The 23,505-nt window shown below is 43.2% G+C and overlaps 1 protein-coding gene across 1 annotated transcript in view; it reads right to left on the minus strand.

Moving 5' to 3' along the window:
• Positions 1 to 23,505, minus strand: part of LOC124619712 — an 81,377-nt gene that overhangs the window by 44,473 nt on the left and 13,399 nt on the right. The window contains exon 2 of the mRNA XM_047146276.1: positions 12,405 to 12,717. Coding sequence (XP_047002232.1) covers positions 12,405 to 12,602 — 198 coding nt within the window. The 5' untranslated portion in view covers positions 12,603 to 12,717. The remainder of the gene's footprint in view (positions 1 to 12,404; positions 12,718 to 23,505) is intronic.

The following is a 23,505-nucleotide window of genomic DNA, read 5'->3' on the forward strand; positions in this document are numbered from 1 at the left end:
TACATCACATGCCCTATTTGCTAAATCATTTGCATAACTTTCCATGTTTGTCATCTGTGCTGTCAAAATTCTCTCAGAACTACTGGTATTAACCTCCAAGAAACATTCAGGTAGTTGCCAGTGGGTTAGGGGAGGATTGGGGGGGGGGGGGGGGGGGTGAGGAGTGGGAGAACCAATCTAAGATCACTATGAAAACCACTAAATTTGAAATTACAAAAGTTCAACACTTGCAAGGGCAATCAAATACAAATTATACACACACAGCCAACTGAACTAGAGGTGGAGTGCTGTGTCAGAGAGCACTTCTGTTACCAATGGGAATAGAAAAGGCATGTTGAGAGTCATACATATGTTGTTTAATATGTCATCATATCAAATATGTGTAGCATAATAAACAGAGGCACCACAGAATACACTAAGACACAAACATTGATGCACCATGAAGGAATTATCCATTTGGGATAGAAATCAGTACAGGTGATTTACATCTACAGGCAAACAAATGATTACAATTTCAGAAAAAATGGATTATTTCTTCAAGAGAAAGAGCCTTAGAAATTGAGCAAGTTAATAAGCCACAGGTGCAAGCAGTTATTTAGCTTGGCCTTGACTGATGAGAGTTGTTGGCTGTCCTGACGAATACCATGCCAAATTCTGTCTAATTGGTGCATTAGATCATCAAAAAACTGAGCTGGTTGGAGGACCCTGCCCATAATTCTCTGACCATTCTCAATCAAGGAGAGATCCAATGATCCAAATGGTCAAGGTAGGGTTCGGTATGCATGAAGGCAAGCAGTAGAAACTCTTGCTGTATAAGGGTGGACATTATCTTAATGAAATGTAAGCCCAAGATGGCCTGTCATGAAGGGCAACAAAACAGGGCATAGAATATTTTTGACGTACTACTGTGCTGTAAGTGTGACACAAATGACAACCAAAAGAGTCCTCCTATGAAATGAAATGAAATGGCACCCCAGATCATCACTCCCGGCTATCGGGCCGTATGGCAGGGAACAATCAGGTTGGTATCCCACTGCTGTTCTCCCGACATGTCTTCAAGCCTGGAATGTCATTGACTGTTGTAGAATTGTCTTCTGTGATGAGTCAGTGAGTGTCATCTGCTATATGGACCGACAAACAAGAGTGATGGTCTGGGGTGACATTTCCTTTTACAGCAGGACCCCTTTGGTTGTCATCTGTGACATACTTACAGAACAGAAGCATATTGATGATATTCTATCCCCTGTTTTGTTGCCCTTCACAGCAAGCCATCCTGTGCTTACTTTTCAGCAAGATAATTCCCATTTGCACGTGGTGAGTGTTTTTACTGCTTCTTTTTGTGCTTGCCTAATCCTACCTTGGCCAGTAAGTTCACCAGACCTATCCCCAACTAAGAATGCTTCATGCATTATGGGCAGGGACACCAATCAGATTGGGATTTTAACAATCTAACACACCAACTGGAAAGAATTTGGCATGATATCCCTCATGACATCCAACAACTCTATCAATCAGTTCAAGCCAAGTAACTGCTTGCATAAGGGCCAGAGGTGGACCAACAGCTTATTGACTTGCTCAACTTTTTGAAGCTCTTTCTATTGAATAAATCATCCAGTTTTTCTTAAATTGTAATCAATTGTCTGTTTGTACATGTACATCACATTTATCGATTTCCATCCCATTTAGATAATTCATTCATGGTGCGTCCTTTTTGTGCCTTAGAGCGCATTTTTGTTAAAGCTTTGTTCCAATCACAAAGTCTCAAAAGCACAGTCATCATCAAAAAGGAAAACCGGAAGCAGATAGGCCAACTAAAGCAAACATAGACAAGGTCTGAACAATGGGGTATGCAAACCAACAGTTTCTGATTTGCCCAGGCAATACTACTACATGACTACTCTGCTACTCTCATTCAAGTGCTTGACAAGGGTTCATCGAACCACCTTCAGACTATTTCTCTACTGTTCCACTCTCATATCATTTGAGAGAGATGAATACCTAAATCCTTTTGTGAGAGCTCTGGTTTCTCCTATTTTATTACTATGATCATTTCTTGCTATATAGGAGGGAGTCAACAAAACATTTTCCCATTTGGAGTAGAAAAGAGGTGATTGAAATTTCGTGAAAAGATCTCACCGTAATGAAAAAGCCTTTGTTTTATTGACTGCCCCCCAACTCCTGTATAATATCCATGACACTCTCCTCCCTATTTCACAATAATGCACCATAAGCTTCCCTTCATTGAACTCTTTTGATGTCCTCTGTCAATCCTATCCGGTAAGGATCTAATACTCCACAGCACTACTCCAGAAGAGGACAGACAGAGTCTAGGCAGGCTCTTTAGTAGACTTCCTGCATCTTCTAGGTATTCTGTCAATGAAATACGGTCGTAGTTTAACCTTCTCCACAACAATTTCTTTGAGATGGTTCCACTTTAAGTTGTTTGTAATTGTAATCCCTAGGTATTTAATTGAACCAACCACCCATAAATTTGTATGACTTATTGTGCAACCAAAATTTAACCGCTTCTTTGTAGAACTCATGTAGAGGACCTCACACTTGTTATTATTTATAGAGTCACTTATCACACCATACAGCTATCTTGTTCTAATTCATTTTGCAATTGGTTATGATCGAGAGATGACTTTATTAGATGATAAATAATGGTATCTGCAAAGGATCTCAATCTAAAAAGGCTGCACTGATTGTCTCTTAAAATTGTTTATGTAGATAAGAAACAGCAGAGGGCCTATATGACCTCCTTTGAGAACACTAAATATCATTTCTGTTCCACTCACTGACTTTCTGTCAGTTACAACAAACAGACTTGTGACAGGAAATTGGCAATCCACTCACTCAACTGCAACAATACTCCATATGCACACAATTTGATTAGAAGCCACATGTGACGAATGGTGTCAAAAGCTTTCTGGAAATTCGGAGTCAACATGGGAGGTTCCCTGCCTCAATAGCATTCATTACTTCATTTGAACAAAGACCCAGTTGTGTTTCACAAGAATGGTATTTTGTGAATCCATGCTGACTACTGTGTGTTCAATTAGATTGTTTTCTTTGAGGTACTTCATGATGTTCATACACAGTATACCGGTATATTCCAAAATCCTACTGCAAACTGATGTCTGAGATGTGGGTCTATAGTTCAATAGATTACTTCTACATCCTTTCTTATGTACTGATGTAACCTGTGCAACTTTCCAGCCCTTAGATATGGATTTTTCATCGAGCGAGTAGTTGTATATGACTGCTAAACGTGGAGCTATTTGATAAGCATACTCTGAAAGGAACTTAACTGGTGCACAATCCCCACCAGAAGACTTGCCTTTATTGATTTTAAGTTCCTTCACTACAATGAGGTCACCTACTTCTAATTTAGTCATGTTGGCAGCAGTCCACAATTAGAATTTTGAAATATTTACTGGACCTTCTTTAGTGAATGTCTTCTGGGAGACCATGTTTTGCAACTCCACTTTAACGGTTCTGTCATCGATCTACATATACATTGTTAGTTTGGAAGGAATGGAGACTGCCTCTTAGGAAGGTGTCAAGTGAACTATTTAGCTGCCTCTTTAAATAGATCTACTTTGCATTTTTGTTTGATGGGTTTGGATGTTACAGGATTCAATTTCATTACAATAATCTTATGGTCAAGTTATCCTAACCATTTGGGCTTTGAGTGGGCTCCTGAACTAACTGCTCACAATAATTTACAGAGAATGCATTCGAAATTTTGGATGATGTTTTATGCCTACAACTGACTCACTGCTCACAATAATTTACGGAGAATGCATTCGAAATTTTGGATGATGTTTTATGCCTACAACTGACTTTAAATATATGAATTTTTGCCAACTGTCAAGGTTAGATTGAAGTTACCACCAACTATATCATGACAGTAGGGTACCTATTAGAAATGAGACTCAATTTCTCCTTGCATTTTTCAGCAACTATATCATCTGAGTCAGGGGTTGGTTAAAGGCACCAATTATTAACTTATTTTTGTTACTGATTGTAGCTTGTACCCATACAATTTGCAGCAGCTATCTACTTCAATTTCACCACAGGATACTTTCAACAGCAACAAACACACCACCACCAATTGAATTTAATTTTTCCTTTCTATAAAGCTTTCAACTGCTTTTTAAAAATTTTGACAACTTCTTTCCTGATTTAGCCAGCTTTCAGTATATGTAACTATTTCAACTACAGTACTTTCTACAAGGTGTCCCACTCTAAAGAGGCCCCACAAATGTGTAGCAATTCCACTGAAATTGTACCGTGTAATTTGTGACATTTTATGTGTCAAGACTGCACTCTGCAACATTGTTTGACGCAACAGAGTTTTTCTGTGCATTGCTGTGGCTGGAGCTCAGTGTTTAGTGACAATGTATCACTACTCTGTGAAAGAGAGCATGCTTCTTGTGAAACAATCTTGGATTCCTGGTTCCATTAAGACATGTCAGCAAATGTTTGATGACAGCACATACCATCTAAATGCTGCATACAAAAGTTAATGAACAAGATGGAGAGCAGTGCAACTGTGCTGAATCTTCACAGAAAGAGTCAGCCGCGGTAACTGTGAAAAAAGTCACACAAGTGAAACAATGATCGTTCATCTCTCATGCAAAGTTCGACGTTTATCTCAGGAACGTGGAATGTCATGGAGCACGTCACAGAGCTGTGAAGAAAGCTGGCATATACCCATACAGGTTTGCAGTTGTTCAGGAACTGAATGCCAATGACAAAGACAACTGCATTACATTCTGCTGTTGGTTTCAGAAATTTATCGCTCAGAAGCCAAGAATATTGCAGTACACATGGTCCAGTGACGAGGCATAGTTCCACCTCTCTGGCTATGTAAACTTTCAGAATACACGTTTGTGGTGTAATGAAACTCCACATACACTGGTTGAGCAACCCCTGCATTGACAAAAGATTTGCATGCTCTGTGCAATACCACAGAGTTGCATCTTTGGACCATTTTTTTGAGTCTACTGTGACAAGCACAGTTTACACTGAAATATTTCATTGTTCATTTGTGAACCAGTTGGGCGATGGAGAACTTACCCTCAAGCTGGTACCAACAGGATGGCCCCACATGCCTTGCGTCTCAAGTGACCATTGCTGAGGTCGAATCATTTTTCCCTGGCAGATTGATTTCTAAAGGACTGTAGCCCCCAAGGTTACCTGATTTATCACCAACTGACATTTTCCTCTGTGGTGGCCTAAAAGGCAAGGTCTACAGGAACAAACCAGAACTTTGAAGATTTACTAGAGAATATCATCCTTGAAATCCAGGCAGTGACACCAGAGGTTCTGGCAGCAGCATTCGAGAATCTGCAGCACCTGTGTTTACAAGTCGAGGGTGGTCACTTCCAGTACCTTTTGTTATTAACCTTTATTTCCCTATGAACAAGGTATGACACATTCATCTCACTTCATTTCATTCCTGATTTTTTATGCAAAGCCTTTAAAGGTAATTTAAGCAAATGTATGTTCGTGAAGACTCAAGTGGGACACCCTGTATTACCTTTGGTTCTTTCTCAACACAGCTATGATAATTTACAACTATAATCCCTATGTTTCTGAGTTCCATCCTAGTCCTGTGTTTTACCTGCACCCTTCGAGAATAGACTACTGTTTTTATTTTTTGCAGATCCCAATATCTTGCAATCCTATGGCACAAGTCAAGGAATCTCCAGGCTACACAATTGCACAACTGTCTGTGTCCTCCATTTGACTTTGTACCAAAAGTCCACAATCAGTCCTGTGAACATTGTTACAGACAGTGACCTGCACATTCATCTTGAAAACAAGACTGGCTGTTTGGACCACTCCAGATAGCTGCCGGAAACCAGAGGAAGTCTCTTACAATCCACAGTGACACATGTCATTAGTACCAACATGAGCCACCACTTACAGTTGGCTGGACCCTGTTCTCTTCCTGGCAGCTGGAAGGACCCACTTCACACCTAGAATGACTTCCCTCAGCATGTAACTGGATATTTTCTCCTCCTTGGCAGCCACATTCCTAACAGGATACCCATCACACAGCTGACATTGGAGCTCCCAACTAGTAAACATCCCACCCTCTGTGATGCCTGGACTTGCAAGCTGAGAGGCTTCCTGCAAAACATGGCAAGTGACTGCAGCCGGCTCAGAATTATTGTCAGTTACAGATAGAACCTGAAACCTGTTTCTCAGACAACTTGGGTATGCCTTTCAGTCAGTCCCCATGAATATCTTTCATTGCCTGCCACATCTTGAAATGACCTCCCACTTGAGCAGAGGTGAGGGGTCAACCTCAATACAGGCAGTAACCAGGCCGACCACAGCAATGGACCGGTCGGGCAACACATGAGAGCTGTTGGGCATCCCTTGGATCCCTATACCTGCCCCTCACAGTGATGCCAACTGGCAACAGTCTCAAGTTGTGTGACTGAAGATATCATAAACACGAGCTGTGAGCAAAAGGCCACCATCTCAACTCAGCATACACAGTCCCTATCTGTACTAAAGACAGTGGAAATTACACCACATAAACATGTAAGAAATGTATGACTAAACTACAAAAGCACAAAAGCAAAACTAAATCACTCACTCCTACTTAGAGACTTGCACCACAATGAACAGACAAAAGATCCTCTCCTGGTGTCATTTGTACGGAGGTTGGCAGCTCCACGATGAATCAGCACAAATTCACTTAGCCACTAGTTCATATGTGATAATTTGAATTGTAAAAGATAAAAGGACTTTTCTAGTCTGTTGAGAGTATATTTAAGAGGTTCCAGAATCTTCTAGAACAATTGCTGGTATTGCGTGCATAAAGAAACACTTCACAATTCAGGTGGGATGCCACATATCATTCTAAGAATAAACAAAGAAGTCCTGCCTTGAAATACAGTCAGATAGTTACAGTAATGCAGTATTAGAATATTCAAGTCCAAGGAGTCTGTCAGATTCAGACATATACAGTCAATCTGTGGATACTGTGCAACAGTGAAAGCTACTGAGGAGTGTCATTCGCCAATGAGCTGTGACGTGAGTGTCTGGTCGGGTAGATCAGCTGACGATTGGGCTTTTAACAGTCTATGAGATTTGTGCTGTGCACAGTTAGAATCTGGGATGACACCAAATAATATTTCATTAGTAGCTAGGATAAATTGCTGACCAACAAGTTTGTCTTTGATCCCAGATAGACTACTTTGTTGGATGTCTCCTGATTAATCAAACTCTTACTGAACAAATCTCACATATTGTGTATCCCTACCATGTTAAGATCTTTATGCATTAATCACATAATTCTGAACTAATGTGTCGTCGTACTCTTTTCACCACTCTTCTGCTAAATAATCATATGTTTTCACCCTTGCCAGATTGACAGTGTGCCACGAACCTTGCCCCTTCAAAGTCTTTGTTGCAAACAGTGACGCAAATCTACGTTGGCCCACTAGACAGTGGACCAAAGCAAATAAAATCATTGGATATTCTGGCTGTGACCTAACAGAGCACGATTGAGAGACTACATGTTACTGCTATCATAAGATCTCGAACTAGTCAAGAGGGCAACACTTGGGGATGGATAGAGAGAGAGAGAGAGAGAGAGAGAGAGAGAGAGAGAGAGAGAGAGAGAGAGAGAGAGAGAGAGAGGGGATGGGAAAGAGATGGGGGAGAGGGGCAGGGGGAGAGAGGGGCAGGGGGGGAGAGGGGCAGGGGGGGAGAGGGGCAGGGGGAGAGAGGGGCAGGGGGAGAGAGGGGCAGGGGGAGAGAGGGGCAGGGGGAGAGAGGGGCAGGGGGAGAGAGGGGCAGGGGGAGAGAGGGGCAGGGGGAGAGAGGGGCAGGGGGAGAGAGGGGCAGGGGGAGAGAGGGGCAGGGGGAGAGAGGGGCAGGGGGAGAGAGGGGCAGGGGGAGAGAGGGGCAGGGGGAGAGAGGGGCAGGGGGAGAGAGGGGCAGGGGGAGAGAGGGGCAGGGGGAGAGAGGGGCAGGGGGAGAGAGGGGCAGGGGGAGAGAGGGGCAGGGGGAGAGAGGGGCAGGGGGAGAGAGGGGCAGGGGGAGAGAGGGGCAGGGGGAGAGAGGGGCAGGGGGAGAGAGGGGCAGGGGGAGAGAGGAGCAGGGGGAGAGAGGAGCAGGGGGAGAGAGGAGCAGGGGGAGAGAGGAGCAGGGGGAGAGAGGAGCAGGGGGAGAGTAGTAGAAGTAGTAGTAGTAGTAGAGGGATTTTTTGGGCGCATGACAGCAAGGTCTTCAGCGCCCATTCAGTAACATAGGGAGACGGGTGTCAAGAAAAATCCCAGAACAGGAATATAAAACGGAACATAAAACACGGGTAACAATCGTTGAAAAATATGTGCTCATCCACACCGAAGTGTGGGATGAAGCAGGGTGTCAACAGTAAAACATGGACAACACAGGAAAGATAGAGGGAGCTAAAACAATGTAGCAGACGGAAGTGGCTGGCTGACCACAAAGCAAAAAGGGAAGGAGCAGCCACTCTGCAATACACTAAAACCTCCAGCCTAAAAGTTGAGGCCAGAGTCCAGACACGTCACATAACTTAAAAACCCTAGATACACACGACTCATCATTAGTTAAAACAGAAGGCAGATCCCCATCAACTTGTGCTTTTGCCCGTGCATCACGGTATAAAATGCAGTCTGTTAAAATGTGCCGGACAGAGATGTGCACACCACTAAACGGAGGATCCTCCCGCCGTAATAAAAAGCTATGTGTGAGAGGACAGTGCCCGATCCGAAGACGTGTGAGGGCCACCTCTTCCCGCCTGAGCAACCGGCAGGAGGAACGCCACGGCCGAGTGGTTGACTTTACCAACCGCAGTTTACTGGCCGTCACCGCCAGTCATTCGTCCTCCCACAACTCCATGCACTTCCTGTGGAGTGCAGCAATGACCGACTGCAAGGGGATAGGACACTGGACCACATCCTGTTCTCTGCAGGCCTCCTTGGCAGCCTGATCGGCCTGTTCATTGCCCCATATGCCGACATGACCAGGCACCCAGCAGAAGGATACCTCTTTACCCCGCCGTTGGAGCAAGTACAGCTGGTAATATATCAGCTGGACCATCTCCTCAGTCGGGTGTAGGTTCTGCAGTGATTGTAAGGCACTAAGAGAATCGGAGCAGAGAAGAAATCGATTGCCCCGAACACGATGTATCAGCTCCAGTGCCTTCAGGATCGCGTGGAGCTCCGCTGCGAAAACGGTATATTCAGCAGGGAGGCGAATCCGGGTAACATGATCAGGGAACACCACAGAACAGCCAAGGAAATTCTCTTGTTTGGAGCCATCAGTGTAAACGACAGTGAAACCCTGATGCACATCTAAAATGTTAAAAAACAGTGACTGGAATGTAAAATCTGGCGTGCCATCCTTCTTCAAATGAGTCAAATCTAAAATAAGTTTGGGTCTCCAGAGGAGCCAAGGTGGAGATCTGCTCCAACCGCGACGTAAAACACGAAGACCAGCCATAGACATCGCAGCGAGGCAATCCTGTGCGCGAACCCCATAGGGCTGCGTCGCACGTTGCCGGTTATGAAATAAGAAATAACCATGCCAGAGGAGGCTGAGCAAACGGTATGGTATGCAGGTGTGTATGGTGTGGACAAAGTTTTATACGCCTGGCGTACCATAAGTAGCCGTTGCCGCATATGAAGTGGCGGTTCACCTGCCTCTGCACAGAGGCTTGGTATGGGGCTAGTTCGGAATGCCCCAGTGGCCAACCGAAGCCCTTCATGGTGGACAACGTCCAAAATCTTCAAGTAAGAAGGCCTCACGGACCCATACAACGTGCACCCATAATCGAGCCGAGATCGCACAAAAGCCCTGTAAAACTGGAGCAGACAAGTCCTGTCAGCTCCTCATGTACTGTGGCTAAGACATTTTAAAATACTTAAAGCCTGAGGCGACCTCCGTTTCAGGTCTTTAAGATGAGGTAACCACGTGAGCTTCGAGTCAAAAATGATCCCCAGAAATCTCACCGTGTCTTTAAAAGTAAGAATAGTGTCCCTCAACCGCAACTCAGGAAAGGTTAAAATCGAACGAGAACGGTTAAAACCACTCTTCTTCGCCCAGTCATCCAAACGCCTAATCGTAAGTTGCAACTGACGAGTTGTCGTTGCAAGGCTTGAAGAAGAGCAGAACAAAGAGAAATCATCCACAAACAAAGAACACTGGACAGGACTTTTCACTATGGACGTAATGCTATTAATAGTGATGACAAAGAGAGTCACACTTAAAACGCTACCCTGAGGGACACCGTTCTCCTGCTCAAAGCGATAAGACAGGACGTCACCAATTCGGTATCTAAAATATCGTGGCGAGAGGGAAGACTGAATAAAAAGAGGAAGACAACCACGAAAACCCCATTCGTGAAGCTGCTCCAGGATGAGACGCCTCCAAGTGGTATCGTAGGCCTTCTCGATGTCGAAAAATACACCTAGAAGGTGGTGACGGTGTAGGAAAGCTTGTTGTGTAGCCGCCTCCAGGAGGGCAAGGTTATCGAAGGTGGAACGAAACCTCCTGAACCCACACTGAAAGCGACTAAGGAGTTGCCGGGATTCTAACATCCAGACAAGGCGGCGGTTGACCATCCGCTCCAAGGTCTTCCCTATGCAACTAGTGAGGGCAATACTACGGTAGCTACTTGGGCTCGTGCGGTCTTTCCCAGGTTTGAAAAAAGGGATTAAAACTGCCTCACGCCACGCGTCAGGAAAGCGACCCGACGCCGAAATGTCATTAAAAAGTGCGAGGAGGAATTCTCTGTTGCGCATTGTGAGGTGCCATAGCATACTGTAATGGATCCTGTCGTGACCAGGGGATGTGTCACGAGCTCCAGACAATGCAGAATCCAGCTCCCACATAGAAAATGGGCAGTTGTAAACTTCATGAGAGGTAGACTGGAAGTTCAGACTACATCTCTCAGCAACCGCTCTATGGTGCTGGAAACCTGGATCCTGACTGGTTGTTGCAGTAACTGTGGCAAAATACGCTGCCATAGTCTGGGCAATGTCTCGCGGATCCGTGTGGAGAGTGCCGTTATTCATTACAGAAGCCATGGGGCACCTCCCTCCTCTTCACTTTTGGTGGAACAATTAATGGTGTTCAGGAACTTCTTGCTCTCTCAAATAATGGGGGGAGAGAGGGTCCGGGGGGAGGGGCAGAGGGGGAGAGGGGCAGGGGGGGGGAGAGGGGCAGGGGGGGGGGGAGAGGGGCAGGGGGGGAGAGGGGCAGGGGGGGAGAGGGGCAGGGGGGGGAGAGGGGCAGGGGGGGGGAGAGGGGCAGGGGGGGGGAGAGGGGCAGGGGGGGGAGAGGGGCAGGGGGGGAGAGGGGCAGGGGGGGGAGAGGGGCAGGGGGGGGAGAGGGGCAGGGGGGGGGAGAGGGGCAGGGGGGGGAGAGGGGCAGGGGGGGGAGAGGGGCAGGGGGGGGAGAGGGGCAGGGGGGAGGGGCAGGGGGGGAGGGGCAGGGGGGGGAGAGGGGCCGGGGGGGGAGAGGGGCCGGGGGGGGGAGAGGGGGCAGGGGGGGAGAGGGGCAGGGGGGGAGAGGGGGCAGGGGGGGAGAGGGGCAGGGGGGAGAGGGGTAGGGGGGGGAGGGGTAGGGGGGGAGAGGGGTAGGGGGGGGAGAGGGGCAGGGGGCGAGAGGGGAGAGAATGAATTTGTGTACATCATTATTACATAACTTTCACATAACATAGAAAAAATATAGCATCTGAAATGCGCAAGTCACTTAAGAAAGAACTCTTGGAACTTTTACAATGTCATATTTACACAACATGTAATCAAATTATTAATCAGTATCTGCACTGCAATAGCAAACACAGGACCACAAACTACGGCTATGTGATGGTATAAATTGCAGAAATGCTGTTTTTCCCAGTTGTTTAGTCTACATTCTGTGAGCAGATTTTTTTTTAATTATTTTTTCTTAAAGATCTTCCCCTTTCTGTCTTTCCTTGCACAATGTCCTGTGGTTTGCTGGTGGTATCAGTGAACTGATGAATAGCGCCGGATTTGTTACTGACAGCAATATGGACAGTGTGTGTACATATTCCTTCACCTAGCAGGTAATCGGTATAGGCAGATCCTACAGCAAGAAACTTAAAATTATCCTGTAGCATACTCTTTTTTCATATCCCTTGTTACTCTTGAGATGTAGTTTTCATGCTCTTTATTTACTGAAACTTAGCTGAGAAATCTGGAAATCAATACATTTAAAAATATAAATGCTATAAATGCGGAAAGTAAAATGTTCTTTATTCTTTCGCACCTGGGTTTTCCAGAATGTTACAATTAAATCTGCACGTTACTGACGTATAAGTTATGTAAATATGACATTGTAGCATTTGGCGTAATTTTTAAATGCCACAAATTCAAACTCACCTTTAGATCACCGTTCCCTGTCATTCCACAGATACGTATATTCCCACACGAATCTGGAAAACCATTAACATCCAACTTTTTTCCTCTGCTCCACTTTGGATAGTGTGAGGTCAGTGGTGGCAGGACGGTACTATTATGTGATGAATGTTTGGCATTCTCTGGTAAAACTGTCAATGATGGTAAATCTGATGCACTCATTATCAGGCTGTTTACGTATTACAAAATTCCATGATCAACGTTTCCGAATTATGTGCTTGATTTACTCAGACTGTGCAGCAACTATTACAGTCCTTTGTAAAACTTCAAATATGACCTGGAAAGTTAAGAAAAACATTTCTTTATCCCTTAACTCATTCAATGCCAAGTAAAAATTGTCACTATACTGTTAGTATTCATCAAAGAATTACGAATAATATATATTTTGAGTAGCACAGTGGAAATCTCTAGCTGGCTGTCAGCATATACTGACCAAGATAACTAACAAAAATTATTTTTGTAAGCAAATGTTTATCATAACTGAAAGAATGGACAATTTTGATCCTGCAGCTACTATGAATCAACACACAAAGAAATTAATGACATTAGCTGCCAGTGGGCATTGATTTAAAGCACTGGGGAAGGCTGAAAATAGCACCGTGATCAGCACATCTGCCTAGTAAGCAAGAGACCTGGGTTTGAATCCTAGTCTGGCACTGGAAGCTAATGTCATTAACTCCTTTGTGTGTTAATATTTATAGCAAATACGTATTACACTGCAGCTACTGGAACTGATTTCTTGTAAAATGTTATATTTCAATGTAGTTCATGCTGCAGGTCCTACTAGACAACATACAAATGCTTATCAGTAATTTTACTGGATCATAATGACAGAATAACAATGTTTTATGGTCCTTTTCAATAATGAATTTTAACATACAATGAAAAAGAGTAGATATAATTATTTTGTAAGATAAGATCAACACTCATTATTAGTCTGAACTGCAAGTAAAGTCTTCAAATCAATATTGCACCAAGTAGCCCTACAGCCTTCATAGTTTCATTGTCACAACCACTCTTCTGCTGACATTTTGATGGGTTGTTGCTACTATTGAATAAGGTATCTTGTGATCAGCTGATGTTCTTGGTTAAAAATGTTGATTATTATATGTTTATTTTTTGATATTGATATGCTCTCCAGATGTTAAGCTTTCGTATTACATAGAAAATGATCTGATTATACACAAAACTGTAGGTCATCAATGTAGGAACAATTTGATTAAGTAGTGAAGAAAAGGTAAGGCAGCACACTTCCCAGTAAATTATTATAGTGTTCATATCACTGGCTCGAAGTGATGAATATTTTACTTGTGAACATATGGTAAATACTTGTTCTATTTTAAGGATACTGTAACGAACTAAATTTTACTTTCGCTGGTGCTCTTTTTGGAACGTTAGTCTATGAGCATACATAACTCCTCTCCCCCCCCCCCCCCCCCCCCACCACCTCCCAGACACCTCACCATAAATCATTGCTCTCCAAGGCTTTAATCTGTCAGATTTCTCAGTGCACACAATTAAAACCAATCACAATCATGATGCCAGGCAAGAATACTATCTTATTACAACTCATGAAGTCATCTCGCTTGTTAATTACTAACAATGAATGGTTCACACCTCTACTAGTACAGCATTTGTACTGTGGCTCAGCAAGGCCAACTGCAGCATTTTTTTGATAATAAATAATTAGGGATTCAGTAAAGTTTGTCTCAGGGTTTTCTCTCATTAAATCACTTTCTTGGATGTCGTGGCTTTAGTTCTTAAGGAAACCTGCTATTTTTGTAGCATAACTGATCCTGAAATTTAGAGAGAAAAATCAGCAAGATTAACATAAAATTATTTGTTTAATACTGAGGAAAACATTGGATGACTCACAATGTACCATTACTGGTCATTGTTCCTGGATATTTGACGAATTATTTGCTGTTTAGGCCACTGCAAATTACCCCAGCTGCTATTAAACAACTGGAAGATACTACAAAGGAGTGTGTTGAGCAAACTACAAAGAATCACATTCAAGAAATATCAAAGTTACTTGAAAGTACTATCCTCTCCCACAGATCCTATCTCCTCTTCAGGGACTACATATTATGACTCATCAACTTGACTGAGTGACAAATCAGTGGTAGGTATAGTTGACCTACACAAGGGAGGCAGTTACCAGGAAGAATTCAAGGTACTGCATTCATAGTACTGACATACCGTACAACTAGTCTGAGATGCTGTCTACCACAAAAAATTGAGACAGAGTTACACACTTCACTTGTTGGCAAGGCTGCTTTGTCCTGTGTCAGGGGAAAGCATATGCAAAAGAGCAGGGTTCCATTAATTATTTGTAGTTTGAACATACACAAATAATGGCACCCTTAAGAAAATAGCAACAAGGAATGCGATGGATTGCATTGTTCAACATGTTGAAGTGGCTGTTTTGGCAGCAACCGAGGGGAAAAGTGTACTCACCTGGGCTGACTGTGTGCGAGGAGCACAGTAGCCTGTTTTAGAAAAAATAACTCTCACCTAGTCCAGATAATGACAGCTGCAAGAGAACCCAAAGTATAAAACATAAATTATAAGGTAAAGGTACTATAATGACAAATATTTTTAAAGCAAACTTTAGGAAGAGTTCTGTCACAAAAAAACAATAAAATTGATAAGATATTCATTCCTTGTGAGACAAATCAATTTATTTTGTGCATGTTAAAAATTAGATGAAAATTTGTTATATCTAATTGTATATGTTATTTTTAGTGATTACCACTTTGCAGTAATAGACTATGACAGTGCAAGTAAACACTGTGTCAAGGACAATGCTCCAATTAGTTACTGTACATTTCTTCCAGGATGAAGAAACACTTTCTTCTAGTTACATCAGGCAAAGCAACACTGCTCTGCTGAAATTGTTTAAGAACTGGTTGGTGGCCCAGGGAATTCATTTCTTTTCTCTGGTCTACATTTATTAATTACATAGGCCCAATTTCCCAAGAACCATGGACCTTCCTGTGGTGGAGAGACTTGCATGCCTTGAATGATACAGATGGTTGTGCCGTAGGTACAACCACAATGGAGGGGTATCTGTTGACATCAGATTAGATTTATTGAGAGGCAGACAAATGTGCAGTTCCTGAAGAGGGGCAGCAGTCTTTTCAGTAGTTGCAGGGGGCAACAGTCTGGATGATTATCTGGCTTTGTAACATCAACCAACATGGCCTTGCTGTGATGGTCTGTGAATATCTGAAAGTGAGAGGAAACTAAAGCCTTTATTTTTCCCCGAGGGCATGCAGCTCTACTGATTGGTTCAATGATGATGGCATTCTCTTGGGTAACATATTCCAGAGGTAAAACAGCTACCTTTCAGACCTACAGGTGGCAACTATTCATGAGGATGCCGTCATCAAGAAAAACTGAAGTGATGATCTCTGTGTTGGAGCATGGAATGTTCGATCACTTAATTGGGCGAGCAGGCTAGAAAAGTGGAAATGGATGGGTTGGAGTTAGATGTAACGGGGATTAGTGAAGTCTAGTGGCACTATTAACAGGAATTCTGGTCAGGTGACTAATGATTATAAATACAAAATCAAATTTAGGTAATGCAGGAGTAGGTTTAGTAATTAATGAATAGGAAACAGGAATGCAGGTAAGCTACTGTGAACAGCATCATGAATACATTATCATAACCGAGGTAGATGTGAAGCCAGCAGTACAAGTTTATATGCTCTCTCGCTCTGCAGATGAAGAGATTGAAAAAATGTAGGACAAGGTAAAAGAAAACATTCAGATAGTTAAGGAAGAGCAAACTTTAACTGTGATGGCATACTGGAATTTGGTAGTAGGAAGAGTCATGAAAGGAGGCTGCATATGTGGCAAAGGCCTGGAGACAATGGAAGGTTTCAGACTAATTATAAAATGGTAAGACAGATATACCAGATGTAAACAGTAATGAAATTCTAAACTCAGATGGAATGTATACCACAGAGACAGGCTGGACAGTGAAGGGGGAGGCGTGTTTATAGTGATAAAAAGTGCAATAGTATCAAAGGAAATTGACGGAGATCCGAAATGTGAAATAATTTGAGTGAAGGTCACGGTTATAGCAGGCTCAAACATGGTAACTGGATGTCCCTATAGGCCCCGTAGCTCAGCAGCTGTTGTGGCAGAACACCTGAAGAAAAATTTGGTAAATATTTCAAGTAGATTTCCCCACCATGTTATAATTTTGGGTGGAGATTTTAATTTACCAGATACAGACTGAGAGACTCAAACATTTACAATGGGTGGCAGGGACAAAGAATCTAGTGAAATTTTTTTAAGTACATTATCTGAAAACTACCTTGAGCAGTTAACAGAGAACCGACTTGTGGCAACAACATATTAGACTTTCTGGTGACAAACAGACCTGAACTATTTGAAACAGTTAACGCAGAACAGGGAATCAGCGATCATAAAGCAGTTACAACGTTGGCGATTTCAGCCATAAATAGAAATATTAAAAACGGTAGGAAGATTTTTCTGTTTAGCAAAAGTGACAAAAAGCAGATTTCAGAGTACTTGGCGGCTCAACACAAATAGTGTTGAGGATCAGTGGGCAAAGTTCAAAACCATCATACAATACATGTTAGAAGAGTACATGCCAAGCAAGATCGTAAGAGATGGAAAAGTGTCGCCATGGTACAACAACCGAGTTAGAAAATTGCTACGGAAGCAAAGGGAACTTCACAGCAAACATAAACATAGCCAAAGCCTTGCAGACAAACAAAAATTACACAAAACGAAATGTAGTGTGAGGAGGGCTATGCGAGAGGCATCCAACGAATTCGAAAGTAAAGTTCTATGTACTGACTTGGCAGAAAATCCTAAGAAATGTTGTCTTACGTCAAAGCGGTAGGTGGATCAAACCAAATGTCCAGACACTCTGTGACCAAAATGGTACAGAAACAGAGGATGACAGACTAAAGGCTGAAATATTAAATGTCTTTTTCTAAAGCTGTTTCACAGAGAAAGACTGCACTGTAGTTCCTTCTCTAGATTGTTGCACAGATGACAAAATGGTAGAAATCAAAACAGATGACAGAGGGATAGAAAAACAATTAAAATCACTCAAAAAATTAAAGGCTGCTGGACCTGATATGATACCAGTTCGATTTTACACAGAGTACGCGAACGAACTTGCCCCCCTTCTTGCAGCGGTGTACTGTAGGTCTCTAGAAGAGCATAGCATTCAAAAAGATTGGAAAAGGGCACAGGTCATCCCCGTTTTCAAGAAGGGACGTCGAACAGATGTGCAGAACTATAGACCTATATCTCTAACGTCGATCAGTTGTAGAATTTTGGAACACATATTATGTTCGAGTATAATGACTTTTCTGGAGACTAGAAATCTACTCCGTAGGAATCAGCACGGGTTTCAAAAAAGACAATCGTGTTAAACCCAGCTCGCGGTATTCGTTCACGAGACTCAGAGGGCCATAGACACGGGTTCACAGGTAGATGCCGCGTGTCTTGACTTCCACAAGACGTTTGATACAGTTCCCCACAGTCGTTTAATGAACAAAGTAAGAGCATATGGACTATCAGACCAATTGTGCGACTGAATTGAAGAGTTCCTAAATAACAGAACACAACATGTCATTCTCAATGGAGAGAAGTCTTCCGAAGTAAGAGTGATTTCAGGTGTGCCGCAGGGGAGTGTCATAGGACCATTGCTATTCACAATATACATATAAATGACCTTATGGATAACATCGTAAGTTCACTGAGGCTTTTTGCGGATGATGCTGTAGTATATCGAGAGGTTGTAACAATGGAAAATTGTACTGAAATGCAGGAGGATCTGCAACGAATTGACACATAGTGAAGGGAATGGCAATTGAATCTCAATGTAGACAAGTGTAATGTGCTGTGAATACATAGAAAGATAGATCCCTTATCATTTAGCTACAAAATAGCAGGTCAGCAACTGGAAGTAATTAATTCCATAAATTATCTGGGAGTAGGCATTAGGAGTGATTTAAAATGGAATGACCATATAAAATTAATTATTGGTAAAGCAGATGCCAGACAGATCCATTGGAAGAATCTTAAGGAAATGCAGTCCAAAAACAAAGGAAGTAGGTTACAGTACACTTGTTCACCCACTGCTTGAATACTACTCACCAGCGTGGGATCCGTAGCAGATAGGGTTGATAGAAGAGATGGAGAAGATCCAACGAAGAGCAGTGCGCGTCATTACAGGATCATTTAGTAATCATAAAAGTGTTAGAGAGATGATAGATAAACTCTAGTGGAAGACTCTGCAAGAGAGACGCTTGGTATGTGCTTTTGTTGAAGTTTCGAGAACATACCTTCACCGAGGAGTCATGCAGTATGTTGCTCCCTCCTATGTATATCTCGCGAAGAGACCATGAGGATAAAATCAGAGAGATTAGAGCCCACAAAGAGGCATACCGACAACCTTTCTTTCCACGAACAATACGAGACTGGAATAGAAGGGAGAACCGATAGAGGTACTCAAGGTACCCTCCGCCACACTGTCAGGTGGATTGCGGAGTATGGATGTAGATGCAGATATTGGAACCAGATTTTAAATTGTAACACATTCCAGGGGCAGACATGGAATCTGTCCACAATTTGTTATGAACTGTAGAATAAAATTAAAGAAATTGCAAAAAGGTAGGGAACTGAGTGATGGGATCAGGACAGGTTGAAGGAACCAGAGGTTGTTGAGTGTTTCAGAGAGATTATCAGGCAGTGACTGACAAGTAGGGGAAATGAATACAGTATATGAACACAAGAACAGAATCGGATCACTATCTTACAGAAGTTAAGTGCCTTTGGATTCCCAACAGGGACAGACTGCCACAGACGAATAGAAGAAAAAAGGTAGACGGAGACAAATTAAGACACAATCAATCCAGATATGAAGAAGGAATTGAATCATTCAGTGAATCAGACAACATGAAGCGAAATATGGCGAAACAGGCTGAACTATGGGGAAAGGAAGAAAAGAAACGGAAGCACTGGTAGTGGAACAAGGAGTGTGAGGAAGCGGTAAGTAAGACAACTTAAAATGGCTCTGAGCACTATCGGACTTAACAGCTATGGTCATCAGTCCCCTAGAACTTAGAACTACTTAAACCTAACTAACCTAAGGACATCACACAACACCCAGTCATCACGAGGCAGAGAAAATACCTGACCCCGCCGGGAATCGAACCCGGGAACCCGGGCATGGGAAGCGAGAACGCTACTGCACGACCACGAGCTGCGGACAAGACAACTTAAGTAAGGTAGCCAGAAAGGTGGGACTGAGGATCGCCTATAACAAGACAAAGACATTAAATACCACTGCAGACTGAAAAACAACGGAAGACACTGTGCAAATGGTGGACAAATTTAAATATCTGTGAGAATTTATAACAGGAAGGAACAGGAGCAAGGAGGGAATAACAGAAAGGATAAAGAAGATGAGGTCAACCTTCTGCATGACGAGAGACATATACAATAAAAAGAATATATCCACAGAGGCAAAGATACACCACTACAAGGCAATGGTGAGGAATGCAGTATTATATGCTGCTGAGACAATGACACTAGAAAGAAACGGGGCAGAACAACTAGAGAAAGAAGAGAGAAAAATACTGAGAAAAATACTAGGTCCCAAAAGAGGTGGAGAGAGATGGATGCGAAGACCTAGGGAAGAATTGTACTGGAACATGAGAAAAATATCCAGGGACATCAGACTCAAAAGGGCAAGGTTTGCTGGACATGTAGTTAGGATGAGTATGGCCAGAATGACGAAGAGAGTGTGGGAAACAACAGGGAGGACAAGGGGAAAGACAGGAACCAAGTGGGTTGTTGAACTTCAGAAGGACTGGTTGGAATTGGGAATCAAGGTCGAAGGAAAGGTAAATTGGAGGAACAAATATACACCGACCAATATGACCGGAGATCAATGACAGAAGAATACAGGAAAAGATTAGAGTGTCATCAGTGGAGCCGACAGAAGAAACGGAAACTGAAGATCTCGGAAGAAGAGCGGGAGAGAAGAAGAGAAAGAATGAAGAGGTTCTGGGAGAAGAAGAGGAAAACGCAGTCCACGAAGGGGCTACCCGTGGTCCTACAGAGGCCGTAACGCAAGAATACGAAGAAGAAGAAGAAGAAGAAGTATATGACAAATGGATAGCTTTGAGAGATGAAATAGTGAAGGTGGCACAGGATTGAAATCCTTTGATATCACAGGAGATATTGAATTTTATTGATCATACGAGAAAATATACAAATGCAGCAGGCAAGAGGGAATACAAACATCTAAAAAATTAGATTAACAGGAAGTGCAAAATGGCTAGAAGACAAATTTAAGGATATGGAAGTGCATACAGGGTGTTAAAAAAAAAGTGTTGAATACTTCGAGATGTGGTAGTACTCATCGAAACAAGATAAATAAGTCCAGTGAACATGGGTTCAGAAATGATTACTTTCCGAGATAAACGTGTTCACAGGAAAGGCTGCGCGATGTTTAGTTGCAGATATTAGCACCATCGTTACACTGGCACTCCATTAAAATTGTTGGCAGGGTATTGTAAAGTCTTACTCTCACAGTACTCTACCTATCATTAGTTGGTCTGCAGAAAGATGCATGGCTCGAGTTGTGTTGTATGCACTTTAGTTTTTGTCATGTTTCTATGCCTTATTGTACAGTACTGTCAAACCTGGATACATATAAAGGGGTTTTACCTTCTTCCAAACAAAGATTCACTTACATGTGCACAGTTACTGCACTGTTTATATGTATAAATGGTTATGTAAATTTACAATTTCTCTCTTCCACCACCGAAGCCTACTACTCAACAAGTGAAATGACGGATATGATATTCTGCTACAGTATAGCAAATGCTTGTAGCCCACAAGTTCATGCCCTCTACACTGAGAAACATCCACAGCACAGAGTGGCCTCTGATATGCTGCTTGGCAGACTTTTCTAGCATCTGAGGGACACAGGTACCCTTGGACCTCAGATGGCTGACAGTGGAAGGCCCTGCACAGTCCACACGCCTGACATGGAGGAGCATGTGCTACATTCTGTGGAAGAAACCCCTGAGACCAGTGTGTGACGATTAGCAGCAACAGAAGCTGTACCCATATCATGTACAGTGCATTGAGGCCCTAAGGCCACATGATTATCATGGCAGATGGTAGTCCCGTCAATGGCTGTTACAGAAGTGTGCCGCAGATCCATTGTCCACATCCAACATTTTATTTACCAATGAGACAGTGTGCACAAGAGGCGGTGTCGTGAATTTCCATGGCCAGCATGTATGGGCAGATGTAAATCCCCGAGCAACTCAGGAAAGAGGGCAGCAACACCAATTCTGAACCAATGTATGGACAGGCGTACTTGGGGATAGATTAATAGGGCCGTGTGTGCTATCACGAAGATCAACTGGGGTGCTTTAACTTGACTTTCTCATTAATGTAGTGCCTACCTTGCTGGGGGCTGTGCCATTGCAGTAAGGAATACAAATGTGATTCATGCATGCTGGCACACCAGCACAATTTCGTCGCAATGTGTGCGAACATCTGATGCATACATTTCAGGACTGATGGATTGGTCAGGTTGGGGTGAGGAGTTGAGGAGGCAGCACACCCTTGACCTCCTCGTTCTCTGGACCTCAATCCCCTGCACACCCTTGACCTCCTCGTTCTCTGGACCTCAATCCCCTTGACTTTTGGTTATGGGGGCACTTGAAGGAATTGGTCTATGCCATGCCAATCAATGATGTGCAGACATGACGAGGTCGCATCATCAATGAATGCTAGCAGGTGCAACAGCCAGGTATTCTTCAAAGGGTGAATCATTCCTTACGCCGGAGGACAGAGGGGTGCACTGTCATGAATGGACACCACGTTGAACACCTGCTGTAAACACGATTATTGCAGAAAGGATGCATTTCTGGACCCATGTTTATTGGAGTTATTTTTCTTGTTTCGATGAGTACTACCGCCACTCAAAGTACTTGACACTTTTTTTGAACACCCTGTATAATTAAGGAAAAGACAGATACCACTCACAGGGAAAATAAAGAGGCATTTGAAGGAAAGAAAAGCAGCTGTAGGAATATCCAGAGATCATATGGAAAACCAGTACGAAGCAAAGAAGGGAGAATCAAAAGGTGGAAGAGTATATAGCAGGACCATACAACGGAAGCAAACTTAAAGGCAGTGTTACAGAGAGGGAAGATGATGTAGATGAAGATAAGGTAGGAGCTATAATAGAGCAGGAAGAATTTGATAGAGCACTGAAAGAGCTAAGTTGAAACAAGGAACCTGGAGTTGACAACATTCAGTCAGAGCTACAGATAGTCTTCGGAAAGCCAGCAATGACAAAATTATGCCATTCAGTGTGCAATATGTACGAGACAGATGAAATAACTTACGACTTCATGAGGAATGTAATAATTCCAATTCCAAAGAAAGCAAAGATGGGGCAAGAGGGCCAGAGGGGGGACAACGGTGGTGGGGGGAGGGGCAGGCAGAGGGAGAGAGAGGGGGGGGGGAGAGAGAGAGAGAGAGAGAGAGAGAGAGAGAGAGAGAGAGAGAGAGAGAGAGAGAGAGAGAGAGAGAGCAGGGGGGAGGGGTGGGTGGGTCAGAAGGTGGGGGGGGGGGGGGGGGGGGGAAGGGGAGGAGAGGAGAGACTAAGATATAAGATACGAATGTAGTAAGCAGGTTCAAAAGGAATTAAGTTGCAGTAGTTATTCAGAGATTAAGAGGCTTGCAGAGGATAGAGTACTGTGGAGCTTTGCACCAAACCATTCTTTGGACAGAAGACCACAACAACAGCTGCATATAACAAGATTTTAAACATGGCTGCAGCAGCAACTGTTAAAATTCTTCACAATAAAGGATGGCAGCCAAAAGCAGTTGCAGGATAGAATTTTTTTATTAAAATTCTTGACCAAGGTTTCGGTACATATAAATATACCTTCATCAGAAGTAAACTTCCTGAATAGAAAGACACATTCATTAGAAAAGCCATATCAACGAAAGTGAGAAACAGAAGCTTAAATAACGG

The sequence above is a fragment of the Schistocerca americana genome, chromosome 1 (genome assembly GCF_021461395.2).
Source record: "Schistocerca americana isolate TAMUIC-IGC-003095 chromosome 1, iqSchAmer2.1, whole genome shotgun sequence".
NCBI classification, from domain to species: domain Eukaryota; kingdom Metazoa; phylum Arthropoda; class Insecta; order Orthoptera; family Acrididae; genus Schistocerca; species Schistocerca americana.